The sequence below is a fragment of the Callospermophilus lateralis genome, chromosome 4 (genome assembly GCF_048772815.1).
Source record: "Callospermophilus lateralis isolate mCalLat2 chromosome 4, mCalLat2.hap1, whole genome shotgun sequence".
In the NCBI taxonomy this organism is placed as follows: Eukaryota; Metazoa; Chordata; class Mammalia; order Rodentia; family Sciuridae; genus Callospermophilus; species Callospermophilus lateralis.
In genome coordinates, this window is record NC_135308.1 from 73,412,150 (window position 1) to 73,426,480 (window position 14,331).

Here is a 14,331-nt window from a genome sequence, read left to right on the forward strand (position 1 = left end):
GCTTGAAATCTATTTTATTTGATATGAGTATGGACACTCCTGCTTGTTTCCGAAGTCCATATGAGTGATATGATTTTTCCCAACCTTTCACCTTCAGTCTATGTATGTCTTTTCCTATCAAATGCATCTCCTGTAGGCAGCATATTGTTGGGTCTTGTTTTGACCTGCATTGCTTGTGGTCCTTTCTTTCCTTGTCTTTTCATATTGCTTGTGTTTCTTTCTGCTTGGTGAAACTGTTGTGTTTTTGAAATTTTCCCCCTATATATTTATATTGCTCTTGTATAGTTGAAAAGTCTCCCTTGCAGGGGCGGGCGGCAGCTCTGCTGCTCCTCCAATTGGGGTGATCTGTCTACCACGCTGGCGGGCCGCTGGGACTGTTCTGCCGGTCGGTCGCAGGTCTGTCTACCTTCGAGGCGCGGGCAGCGGCTCTGCTCTGCCCTTCCTCCAATTGGTGTGACGTGTCTACCACATCCGTGAACCCCTGGGCCTGTTCTGCCAGTTAGTCACGGATCTGACTATCTTGCAGGCGCGGGCGGTGGCTCTGTTCTGCCCCTACTCCAATTGGGGTGTCATGACTACTATGCCTGCGGGTCGCTGGGCCTGTTCCAGGCGCAGGAGGCGGCTCTGCTCTGCCCCTTCTCCAATTGGGGTGACGTGATACCACGCCGGCGGGTTGCTGGGCCTGTTCCGGGCGTGGGCGGCAGCTCTGCTCTACCCCTACTCCAATTGGGGTGACGTAACTACCATGCCGGCGGGCCTCTGGGCCTGTTCCAGGCGCAGGCAGCGGCTCTGCTCTGCCCCTGCTTCAGTTAGGGTAACGTGTCTGCCACGTCCGCAAACCCCTGGGCCTGTTCTGCCGGTCAGTCGCAGATCTGACTACCTTGCAGGCACGGGCAGCGGCTCTGCTGTGCCCCTTCTCCAATTGGGTTTTCGTGACTACCACGCCGGCAGGTCACTGGGCCTGTTCTGGGCGCGCGCTGCGGCTCTGCTCTTCCCCTCCCCCAAGTGGCGTGACGTGTCTACACGCCGATAGGCCGCTGCGCCTGTTCCGCCAGTCTGTCACAGGCCTGCCTATCATGCGGGCTCGGGTGGAGGATCTGCTCTGCCCTTACTCCAATTGGGGTGTCGTGACTACTACGCCGGCAGGTCGCTGGATCTGTTCTGGGCGCGGGTGGCGGCTCTGCTCTGTCCCTGCTCCAATTGGGGTGACGTGACTACGACGCTGTCGGGCCGCTGGGCCTGCTCCGACCGCGGGCGAAGGCTCTGCTCTGCCCCTACTCCAATTGGGGTGACAGGTGGCGTGTCTACCACACCAGCAGGCCGCTGGGCCTGATCCGCCGGTAGGTCGCAGGTCTACCTACCTTGCGGGCTCAGGAGGTGGCTCTGCTCTGCCCCTCCTCCAATTGGTGTGACGTGTCTACCACACCAGTAGACCGCTGGACCTGTTCCGCCGGTCAGTCGCAAGTCTGTCTACCTTGCAGGCTCGGGCGGCGGCTCTGCTCTGCCCCTACTCCAAATGGGGGGATGTGGCTGCCACGCCGGCGGGCCGCTGGGCCTGATGCGGGCTCGGGGAGCGGTTCTGCTCTGCTCTGCCCCTCCCCCAAGTGGTGTGACGTGTCTACCACGCCGGCAGGCCGCTGGGCCTATTCCGCCAGTCTGTCACAGGCCTGCCTACCTTGCGGGTGCGGGTGGAGGATCTGCTTTGCCCCTACTCCAATTGGGGTGTCTTGACTACTACGCCGGCAGGTCGCTGGACCTGTTCTGGGCACGGGTGGCGGCTCTGCTCTGTCCCTGCTCCAATTAGGTTGACGTGACTACGACACTGTCGGGCCGCTGGGCCTGCTCCGACCGCGGGCGAAGGCTCTGCTCTGCCCCTACTCCAATTGGGATGACGGGTGACGTGTCTACCACACCAGCAGGCCGCTGGGCCTGATCCGCCGGTCGGACGCGGGTCTGCCTATCTTGCAGACTCGGGAGGCAGCTCTGCTCTGCCCCTACTCCAAATGGAGTGATGTGACTGCCACGCTGGCGGGCCGCTCGATACCAGGTTTTTATCAGAGCATGATTCTGAAGGGCACATTACACATTACAGTTCTTTTAAAAAAATATTTAGTTTTTAGTTGTAGTTGAACACAATACCTTTATTTTATTTCATATTTTTATGTGGTAATGAAGATTGAACCCAGGGCCTTGTGTGTGCTAGGCAAGTGCTTTACCGCTGAGCCACAACTCCAGCTCTTCATTATAGTTCATAAGAAGTCAGAAGATATTGGGCTCCAATTTCATTCAGGCCCCATTAATGTTTCCTGAGAGAGAGATGAAGTGGGCATCTTAGTTTGCAGTAGTATATGTCTCAGAGGAACAGTATCAACCAAGACCACTGGCACTATAAGGAGATTAATTCAAGAGGAAAATGAGGGGAGACCAGGCCCCTCATCTCATAGCACTTCCTCATGATGTGCCAGAGAAGAAGACTAAGAAACAGCTTTTCAACAAGATTGTTATTGGGTCATGTGTGGGAGAGGTGTTGTGCTCTTCTTACCCATGCAGGTAATTAGGCATTGCTCTTCTCCATCCTCCTCCTGCTCTGCTCAGGATGGTCAGACTGCATCAGTAACTGAAGGTCACCATGCTCTTTTTACCTCAGTAATTACACTGAAAAAATGCTCTACTTTCTTCCTGCATTGCACCTCTACTCCTCCTTTCTTTCTCAACCTAAATATGGTTTCTCTCTTCCTCAGTGCACATATTTGTACAGCACCTACCATGCCTTCGTGACACTAAACTTCATGCATGGTGTGTGTCATCAGGCTGGAGTGAAAACTCCATGAGAGCAGCAATGGTAATTTCTTCATGTGTTTGTTTTCCTGCCTGAAAGTAAGTTTCTACCTACAAATCACCCACCAATTACTTATCATCAACAAACGAATCTGAGAGGTTGTCTCACTGCTGTAGTGGATTCCAGAATAAACAGCCCATTGTATTGAATTCCCCAAGTTGCCACTCAGTTAATTGAAAGTGTGAGAAAGATGAAGTGCTTACTCCAAACCTCATTTTCCTCATCTGAAATAAATAATCACCATAATGCCTACCAAGCCTTTAATGTAATTATTAAGCTTCATTATGTGTGGTGATAGTGGGGAACGAAGTGATAACTCATAGCAAACAATGCATATTACTGAGGTTCAATCTTCACCATCTCACTAAGGAAATACAGAGTAATTAATACAATGTAAGACTGCATTAGCTAATTGCTAAGAATGTTCATCAGAGTGTAACTTTATGATCCCATATGCTAAGTTCGCTATCTGGTACTTTTCACATAAATCGCTATCTTTGCTGGTTTTCTCACATCTGCTTTGAAACAGGATTGCAACACGTGGGGCAAGTAATCTCTAACCAGGATTCATGTTGTAGACTTATTTCAAATCATCCATTATTTTTAAATATATGAACCTTTCCTGACAACAACCTACAGGTATAGGACAGACCCATAGAAGTAGACAGTAGGTCACCTGTACATGTGATATGAGCTTCCTCCTTTGGTGAGCAAGATTGATGTTTCCAGGGGTCAGAAGGACACTGCCAGAGAGAGGTGTCGGTTTTTCGACAGTGAATTCCATCCATCCAGCGGGGTCTAGAACCTTCCCTCGAAGGTACCAAGAAATCCAGAGTCCCAGTATCCCCACAGCCAAGCTGTCTGCAGATCACAGACAAGGTCAGAGGTTCCATGGGGCTGTGGCAGATGCTGCCCCAGGTGTTGTTGTAGAAAATCTCCAGCCACCCAGCACACTCCTGGTCCTCGCTCACCAGCCTGAGAGCTAGGAAGTCTAAAAGCAAGAGGAGGAAAACAGGGGTCAAGGAGTATTCAACTCTTACTGCTGTTTTTTTCTTTATTCCTAAGTAGTGAGTGTTCACTGCTGACTCTGCTGAAGAAATGTCCACTAGGTGGAAGACTGAAAGTTTTGTCCCTTTAACTTGTTTTGCTAACTTGTACCTCTCTTTCTGTTTCTACAACAATGTAATATAAGCAAATGAACAGGAGGAACACTGACCTGGGGGCTCTGTGGAAAAGAAACTTTATTTACTACCTGACAAGCCATCTGACAGATCCTAGAAAAGGAGGCTGAACAGAGTGGACAGGCTGTCCACTGCCTGATCTTGGCAGTGTGTGGATATTTGACCTCATTGCCAAAGTGCTTTGAAGACACAATTAAGAAAAGATCCTTTTGTGGATTATTCTGCATCAGCGTGGATTAATAGCTGAGTGCAATCTAATCATATCCCAGAAGTCTATCATCAAAATCAGATGATTCTTTTGCCCCTCATCAGAGGGAAATGTGAATATGAAAAGATGATCAGATTATTGCCCTGTTGTCATTTTGAAGAAAAAAGAAGCCATGAGACAAGGAATTCAGTCAAATGCTAGAAGCTTCAAAAGGAAGAAAATGAGTCTTCCCAGAGCTTCAGCTGTTACAACCTGCTCACATGTTGTTTATAGCCCATATAGACCTTGTTAAAAATTCTAATCTACACACCATAGGATGACATGTATGTGTTGTTTTGAGTCACTCAGTCTATGGTAACTTGTTACAGCAGAAATAGAAATCTAGTTCAGTGGGTCAGGATGTTGCACCCACAGGTCACAGAAGAGTGATGACTATTTTTAATGGACATTGTAAAGAATGACTGTATCAGGGGACAGTGCTGGGAAGTAAGGAGCAGAAGCTCAGATGCTGCAGCAGTAAACAGAAACACCTCATGTTCTCTTTTGGAAGGACAAAAATTGTCCTTCCCCTCTGCCCTGTCCCAATCCCTGTACAATGCTCAGACACCATCCTGCACACCCTCCCAGACCTCCCAGCCTGTGCACAGACCTGAGCAGATGACCCCAGCATCCTCCTTGTGCCTGCAGTTGTGCTTCCCCCAGCCCTGGGAAGGGCAGTGCCACACATGGGCCTCTTCTCCTGTACAGTTCACCTCATCCAGCCAGATGGGCCCTGATCCCTCTCCAAAGTGAGCAGAGATGGTGGCCTCCAGGGCCACTCCACATCCCAGCTGTCTGCACACCACGTGGGCATCACTCAGGTCCCAGCTGTCATCACAGATGGAGCCCCAGGAGCCCTGCTGCAGGATCTCCACTCTCCCTGCACAGCGGCTGCCCCCATCTACCAGGCGGAGCTGTCTGTTGTCTGAGGAGAGACAGGGTCATGTCAGTGGGCATTTGCACAGGGAATGGGAAGGCTCTGGTGCTGGGGGTCTTGCTCACCTGAACAGTTGGCAGTATGGCCTTCTGAGGCTGCAGAGCATGCTGGGTCTGACCAGGAGTCATTACACTGGGGCAGCATCTGGGTCTGGCTTCCTACCAAAGGGGTAAGAAAGCAGAAAATTGATTTAAACTTGACACTCATCCAGTGATGAAATCTGAAAACTACAGCCCACAATAAGTAATTTCCTATCTTCTATTCATGGATTCTGCTTCTGCTTCTAACACACACTTTTCTCTTAGTTAAATGAAGTATAAATCTGCTACAGTCCCAGGAATGACATTAGCAAAGTGTGAATACAGCAGCGCTGTTGGAAAGTATTTCATAGTTCCCAAGGAAGCAAGACTTAGAAGTCAAGTTCAGAGAAAAGTAAAAATTAGAATCAGTGATTTTTCCCTAGAGGCATTTGACCATTCAATGGTAGTAGGTGGGTCTCTGAAAATCTCAGCATGTTTGCCAGTTTTTTCCTGGAGTACACAAGTAAAATTTAGGTTGGACCAAAGGGGAAGAATCATATTAAACAACTGGAAACTTGTATCATATTTTGTAAAAGAATTTTTGACATAGATATGGTGCCCAGTATCTCAACACTTCAATTCTTTTTGAATAAGGTGATCTACCCGAAATAAAGTGAACTGAAGAAGTTAAATAAAATCTTTTCTGAAGTTTTTGTAGGATAGATGCCTTTTCAAATACAATGTTTGTCAAAAGAAAAGAAAAACAAAGAACCACACATATTAAAGAGTTTATGAATAAAATAAAATGAACAAAGTAGAAAAAAGAAAACATATTCAGAGAGCAGTATTGGTGAATTACCTTATAGGTAATTCAAATAGGCGTGAATAAAAAAATGACAATATGGGTATATTGATAGAAAAATGATAACAAAAATCAAATAAATGACTGAGAGTCAATGAAATTTAAAAGAACCAATAAAAAGTCAGTAGCTAAAAATAAGAAACCAGAAGATGAGTCTAACAACATTGTAGGTTAACACAAAATGGAAAATAAGTGGAAAAATACAGAGTGAAGAACAGAAAGACAAAACATAAGGAATATAATAGGATACTAAGAGCAATGGTGAGAGAAACTACCATTCCTAAATACTCTTCAAGTTTTAGGTATTAAAGCCATAGTTGATCACACAAAAATACAAATTAGAAAATAAACCAAGTGAGATATTTAACACAATTTTAGTTTTTGAAAATACCCACAAAATCTGTGTCAAGGTCCATTGACCTGTACAGTCCATTCCTCCTGCCCTTCAATCTGGGCCGACAGTGGTGAGTTGTCTATAACAACATAAAATGGTGAAGCCAGCACAGCTTGACTTGAGAACCTTGCTACAAAAGTCCTGCCTCCTCCTCTTGACTTAGTAGGATGTTTGTTTAATGGAAAATCTACTCTGTAGAAACTATCAAGTGGGAGAGAGCATTTTCAGGTTGTTCTGTCAGCAATCCCAGGTGAACTTCAAGCTACCAGCCATGTGAATGAACTGTCCTGGATTCCCAGCTTGGTCAAGTCTACAATGACCTGAGCTGCAGATGAGATCCAAGTGTAACCTCATGAGAGACTTGAGGCAACTGCCAAGAATCCATGCTAAATTTATGAATCTGGAAACTATGGGCAAAATAAAAAAATATTTTTATTTGTGTTGCTATTTGGGGGGGGGGGGATTTGGTGGGAATGATGCATTAAAAAGCAATAGCAGCCAGGACAATTATATTTACTGTGAAACAGCAATCATATGTTTCCATGTTTATTGTGGCACTATTCACAATATCTACCATATGGAATCTGGTGCAAATGAAAGAGAAATTCATAAAGAAAATGTGATGTAAATACAGCCATAAAAAATAATGGAGTTCTACTTTTTGCATCAAATGGATGAAATTGTAGGACATCATGTTAAGTTCATTTACCCAGACACAGAAAGACAAGTACCACATGTTCTTCATCATACATAGAAGACAAGAGAGTTAATTTATGGAATTTGGCAATAACATTGTGGTTATTTTAAAAAATCTTGAAAATATTAAAAAGTAAATGAACATATTATCTTATCCACCTAATCTTAATAGTCACTCAGAAATATTTTATATATTCAGGGATAAATATGGCAGAAGAGGCAAGAATATAGAAAAATAATAGCATTGATGAATCTCGGTCAGGTTTACCTGGGAATTTTACCTTATCCTTGAAGCTTATTCAGAATTCTCAAATTATCAAAAATGTAAAAATAAATGATAGAGAAAAAAGGAAAACAAAACCACAAATAACCGAATGTGAAAACTAATTGTTATGGTTTAGATACTGGGTGTCCCCAAAAGCTCATGCATGAGACATTGTAAGAAAGTTTAAAAGTGAGATTATGTGAGCAAACCTCAGATCGGCAGAGCCACCCCCCGCGCCTGCAAGGTAGGTGCACCTGCCACCCACCGGCATGTCAGGCCCAGCAACCCGCGGAGGGGCACAGCTGCTCCACGCGCACGTGCAAGGTAGGCAGAACCATGACCACCGACAAAACAGGCCCAGTGGCCCGCCAGACACATCGCCCCGGATGGGGGAGGGGCAGAGCCGCCGGGCACCTGCAAGGTAGGCGGACCTGCGACCAACCGACAGGTCAGGCCCAGCAACCTGCGGAGGGGCACAGCTGCCCCACGCACCTGCAAGGTAAGCGGAACCGTGACCAGTGACAGAACAGGCCCAGGGGCCCGCCAGATACATCGCCCTGGTTGGGGGAGAGGCACAGCCGCCAGGCGCGTGCAAGATAGGCAGAACTGTGACTCATCAGCAGATCAGGCCCTGCAACCCGCGGAGCGGCAGAGCCACCCCCCGTGCCTGCAAGGTAGGCGCACCTGCCACCCACCGGCAGGTCAAGCCCAGCAACCCGTGGAGGGGCACAGCTGCTCCAAGTGCCTGCAAGGTAGGCAGAACCGTGACCACCGACAGAACAGGCTCAGTGGCCTGCCAGACACATCGCCCCGGTTGGGGGAAGGGCAGGGCCGCCACCAGCGCCTGCTAGGTAGACAGACCTGCAACCGACAGACAGAACAGGCCTAGCGGCCAGCGGAGGGGCAGAGCCGCTGCTCGCGCCTGCAAGGTAGGCGGACCTGCGACCACCGAAAGAACAGGCCCATCGAAAGTACAGTCCTAGCGGCCTGCCTTTGTGGTAAGCACATGCCCCAATTGGAGGAGGGGCAGAACCACCGCCAAAGCCTGCGAGGGAGACTTTGCAACTATACAAGAGTAATATAAATATATAAGGGGAAAAATCAATAACAACAGTTTCACCAAGCAGAAAGAAACGTGAACAGTATGAAAAGACAAGGAAAGAAAGGACCACAAGCAATGCAGGTCAACTCAACTTTAGAAGAGGTAATATCTGCAGCAGATGGAATGTCAGATAAAGAATTCTGGATATACATGCTGCAGATGATATGGAGTCTCAAGGAAAACATTAGACAGCAAAATCAGACAATGAAAGACCACTTCGAACACTTCGACAATGAATTACATAAACAAATCCAAGAAGCAAAAGATCAATTATACAGGGAGATAGAGGTTATAAAAAACAAACAAACAGAAATCCTAGAAATGCAGGAAGCAATAAACCAACTTAAAAACTCAATTGAGAATACTACCAGCAGAGTAGAACACTTAGAAGATAGAGCATCAGAAAATGAAGGCAAAGTATTTCAACTGGAGAAGAACATAGACAGCTCAGCAAAACTGTTAAGAAACCATGAGCAGAACATCCAAGAAATATGGGATAACATAAAGAGACCAAACTTAAGAGTCATTGGGATACAGGAAGGTATAGAGGTCCAAACCAAAGGAATGAGCAATCTATTCAATGAAATAATACGAGAAAACTTCCCAGACTTGAAGAATGAGACAGAATCCCAAATCCTAGAAGCCTACAGGATGCCGAATGTGCAAAATCATAAGAGATCCACACCTAGACACATTATAATGAAAATGCCCAACATACAGAATAAGAAGAGAATTTTAAAAGCTACAAGAGAAAGGAAGCAGATTACATTTAGGGGTAAACCAATCAGGATAACAGCTGATCTTTCAACACAGACTCTGAAAGCTAGAAGATCCTGGAATAACATATTTCAAACACTGAAAGAAAATGGGTTCCAACCAAGAATTGTGTATCCAGAGAAATTAAGCTTCAGGATGGCAGATGAAATTAAAACCTTCCATGGTAAACAAAAGTTAAAAGAATTTGCAGCTAGAGAACCATCTCTTCAAAACATCCTCGGGAAACTATTACAGGAAGAGGAAATGGAAAATATCAATGAAAACCAACAGCGGGAGGTAGTACAGTAGAGGGGGGGGGGAATAATCAAAGAGGAAAACAAACCATGTTTAGTAACATAAATAAACAAATATGGCTGGAAGAACAACCCATATCTCCATAATAACCCTAAATGTTACTGGCTTAAACTCACCAATTAAGAGACACAGGCTAGTAGAATGGATCACAAAACAAGAACCAACAATATGCTGCCTTCAGGAGACGCATTTGATAGGAAAAGACATACATAGACTGAAGGTGAAAGGTTGGGAAAAATCATATCACTCATATGGACTTTGGAAACAAGAAGGAGTGTCCATACTCATATCAAATAAAATAGATTTCAAGCCAAAGTTAATCAAAAGGGATAAAGAGAGACACTACATACTGCTCAAGGGAACCATACACCAACAAGACATAACAATCATAAATATATATGCCCCAAACAATGGTGCAGCTATGTTCATCAAACAAACTCTTCTCAAGTTCAAGAGTCTAACAGACCACCATACAATAATCATGGGAGACTTCAACACACCTCTCTCACCACTGGACAGATCTTCCAAACAAAAGTTGAATAAGGAAACTATAGAACTCAATAACATAATTAATAACCTAGACTTAATTGACATATATAGAATATACCACCCAAGATCCAGCAGTTACACTTTTTTCTCAGCAGCACATAGATCCTTCTCAAAAATAGATCATATATAATGTCACAGGGCAACTCTTAGACAATATAAAGGAGTAGAGATAATACCATGCATCTTATCTGATCATAATGGAATGAAATTGAAAATCAACGATAAAAGAAGTAAGGAAAAATCATGCATCACTTGGAGAATGAACAATAGGTTACTGAATTATCAATGGGTTATAGAAGACATCAAGGAGAAAATTAAAAAATTCTTAGAGATAAATGTAAACATAGACACAACATATCGGAATCTATGGGACACATTGAAAGCAGTTCTAAGAGGAAAATTTATTGCTTGGAGTTCATTCCTTAAAAGAAGAAAAAACCAACAAATAAATGATCTCATACTTCATCTCAAAATCCTAGAAAAAGAAGAGCAAAACAACAGCAAAAGAAGTAGAAGGCAAGAAATAATTAAAATCAGAGATGAAATTAATGAAATCGAAACAAAAGAAATAATTGAAAAAATTGACAAAACTAAAAGTTGGTTCTTTGAAAAAATAAATAAAATCGACAGACCCTTAGCCATGCTAACAAAGAGAAGAAGAGAGAGAACTCAAATTACTAGTATATGGGATGAAAAAGGCAATATCACAACAGACACTTCAGAAATACAGAAGATTATCAGAAATTATTTTGAATCCTTATACTCCAATAAAATAGAAGATAGTGAAGGCATCGATAAATTTCTTAAGTCGTATGATCTGCCCAGATTGAGTAAGGAGGATATTGACAACCTAAACAGACCAATATCAATTGAGGAAATAGAAGAAACCATCAAAAGACTACCAACTGAGAAAAGCCCAGGACCGGATGGGTATACAGCAGAGTTTTACAAAACCTTTAAAGAGGAACTAATACCAATACTTTTCAAGCTATTTCAGGAAATAGAAAAGAGGGAGAACTTCCAAATTCATTCTACGAGGCCAACATCACCCTGATTCCTAAACCAGACAAAGACACTTCAAAGAAAGAAAACTACAGCCCAATATCTCTAATGAACCTAGATGCAAAAATCCTCAATAAAATTCTAGCGAACCGAATAGAAAAACATATCAAAAAAATTGTGCACCATGATCAGGTAGGATTTATCCCTGGGATGCAAGTTTGGTTCAATATACAGAAATCAATAAATGTTATTCACCACATCAATAGGCTTAAAAATAAGAACCATATGATCATCTCAATAGATGCGGAAAAAGCATTCGACAAAGTACAGCATCCCTTTATGTTCAAAACTCTAGAAAAACTAGGAATAACAGGAACATACCTCAATATTGTAAAAGCAATCTATGCTAAGCCTCAGGCTAGCATCATTCTGAATGGAGAAAAATTGAAGGCATTCCCTCTAAAAATCTGGAACAAGACAGGGATGCCCTCTCTCACCACTTCTGTTCAACATAGTTCTTGAATCACTGGCCAGAGCAATTAGACAGATGAAAGAAATTAAAGGCATAAAAATAGGAAAAGAAGAACTCAAATTATCACTATTTGCAGATGACATGATTCTATACCTAGCAGACCCAAAAGGGTCTACAAAGAAATATTAGAGCTAATAAATAAATTCAGCAAAGTGGCAGGATATAAAATCAACACGCATAAATCAAAGGCATTCCTGTATATCAGTGACAAATCCTCTGAAATGGAAATGAGGACAACCACTCCATTCACAATATCCTCAAAAAAAATAAAATACTTGGGAATCAACCTAATAAAAGAGGTGAAAGACTTATACAATGAAAACTACAGAACCCTAAAGAGAGAAATAGAAGAAGATTTTAGAAGATGTAAAAATATACCCTGTTCATGGATAGGTAGAACTAACATCATCAAAATGGTGATATTACCAAAAGTTCTCTATAGGTTTAATGCAATGCCAATCAAAATCCCAACGGCATTTCTTGTAAAAATAGAGAAAGCAATCATGAAATTCATATGGAAAACTAAAAGACCCAGAATAGCAAAAACAATGCTAAGCAGGAAGTGTGAATCAGGCGGTATATCGGTACCAGACTTCAAACTATACTACAGAGCAATAGTAACAAAAACAGCATGGTACTGGTACCAAAACAGGCGGGTGGACCAATGGTACAGAATAGAGGTCACAGAAACCAATCCACAAAATTACAACTATCTTATATTTGATAAAGGTGCTAAAAGCATGCAATGGAGGAAGGATAGCATCTTCAACAAATGGTGCTGGGAAAACTGGAAATCCATATGCAACAAAATGAAACTGAATCCCTTTCTCTCGCCATGCACAAAAGTTAACTCAAAGTGGATCAAGGAACTGGATATCAAATCAGAGACATGGCGACTGATAGAAGAAAAAGTTGGCTATGATCTACATACTGTGGGGTCGGGCTCCAAATTCCTCAATAGGACACCCATAGCACAAGAGTTAATAACTAGAATCAACAAATGGGACTTACTCAAACTAAAAAGTTTTTTCTCAGCAAAAGAAATAATAAGAGAGGTAAATAGGGAGCCTACGTCCTGGGAACAAATCTTTACTCCTCACACTTCAGACAGAGCCCTAATATCCAGAATATACAAAGAACTAAAAAAATTAGACAATAAGATAACAAATAACCCAATCAACAAATGGGCCAAGGACCTGAACAGACATTTCTCAGTGGAGGACATACAATCAATCAACAAGTACATGAAAAAATGCTCACCATCTCTAGCAGTCAGAGAAATGCAAATCAAAACCACCGTAAGATACCATCTCACTCCAGTAAGATTGGCAGCCATTAGGAAGTCAAACAACAACAAGTGCTAGCGAGGATGTGGGGGAAAGGGTTCATTTGTACATTGCTGGTGGGAATGCAAATTGGTGCGGCCAATTTGGAAAGCAGTATGGAGATTTCTTGGAAAGCTCGGAATGGAACCACCATTTGACCCAGTTATCCCCCTACTTGGTCTATCCCTAACGACCTAAAAAGAGCACACTATAGGGACACTGCTACATCCATGTTCATAGCAGCACAGTTCACAATAGCAAGACTGTGGAACCAACCTAGATGCCGTTCAATAGACGAATGGGTAAAAAACAATGTGGCATTTATACACAATGGAGTATTACTCTGCATTAAAAAATGACAAAATCATAGAATTTGCAGGGAAATGGATGGCATTAGAGCAGATTATGCTAAACGAAGCTAGCCAATCCCTTAAGAACAAATGCCAAATGTCTTCTTTGATATAAGGAGAGTAACTAAGAACAGAATAGGGATGAAGAGCATGAGAAGAAGATTAACATTAAACAGGGATGAGAGGTGGAAGGGAAAGGGAGAGAGAAAGGAAATTGCATGGATATGGAAGGAGACCCTCAGGGGTATACAAAATTACTTACAAGAGGAAGTGAGGGGAAAGGGGGAAAAATATAAGGGGTAGAAATGAATTACAGTAGAGGGGGTAAAGAGAGAAGAGGGGAGGGGAGGGGGGAGGGGGCATAGTAGAGGATAGGAAAGGCAGCAGAATACAAAAGACACTAGTATGGCAATATGTAAATCAATGGATGTGCAACTGATGTGATTCTGCAATCTGTATACGGGGTAAAAATGGGAGTTCATATCCCACTTGAATCAAAGTGTGAAATATGATATATCAAGAACTATGTAATGTTTTGAACAACCAACAATAAAAATTAATTAAAAATGAATAGGATCACAGCATTAAGATCATGATAATTAATTATGAACCCTTTTTAATCTTTCCAATCTAAATACAGGTAAAGCAAGGAATTAAATGTGGGATATTATCTCTTCTCTAAATAGGTCTTGTATTAAGAGTATCAATTCTTGAAGGTCTGTTTTAATTTACAATGGGTAATAATAACTGGTTTAATCAGGAGTGGGGAGGGGATCAAGGGAGTCTCATTTTGTCAAGTGAATTTTAAATACAAAAGATATAATTTTAATGTATTACTCATTGGTCAAAACATCTGCAATTACTATACAGTATTAATGGGTAATGAATTCTATGATCATGGGGAATTTAGGCAAAACAATAGTTCTAATGGTTAGGGTGAGACATACCTATTTGTTCTC

The 14,331-nt window shown here is 42.9% G+C and overlaps 1 protein-coding gene across 1 annotated transcript in view; it reads right to left on the minus strand.

Annotated features, from left to right (window-relative positions):
- Positions 1–14,331, minus strand: part of LOC143398307 (scavenger receptor cysteine-rich domain-containing protein DMBT1-like) — a 182,500-nt gene that overhangs the window by 122,752 nt on the left and 45,417 nt on the right. The window contains exons 11-13 of the mRNA XM_076855297.1: positions 5,270–5,362; positions 4,878–5,192; positions 3,516–3,830 (exon numbers count right to left, since the gene is read on the minus strand). Of these exons, the coding sequence (XP_076711412.1) occupies positions 3,516–3,830; positions 4,878–5,192; positions 5,270–5,362 (723 nt within the window). The remainder of the gene's footprint in view (positions 1–3,515; positions 3,831–4,877; positions 5,193–5,269; positions 5,363–14,331) is intronic.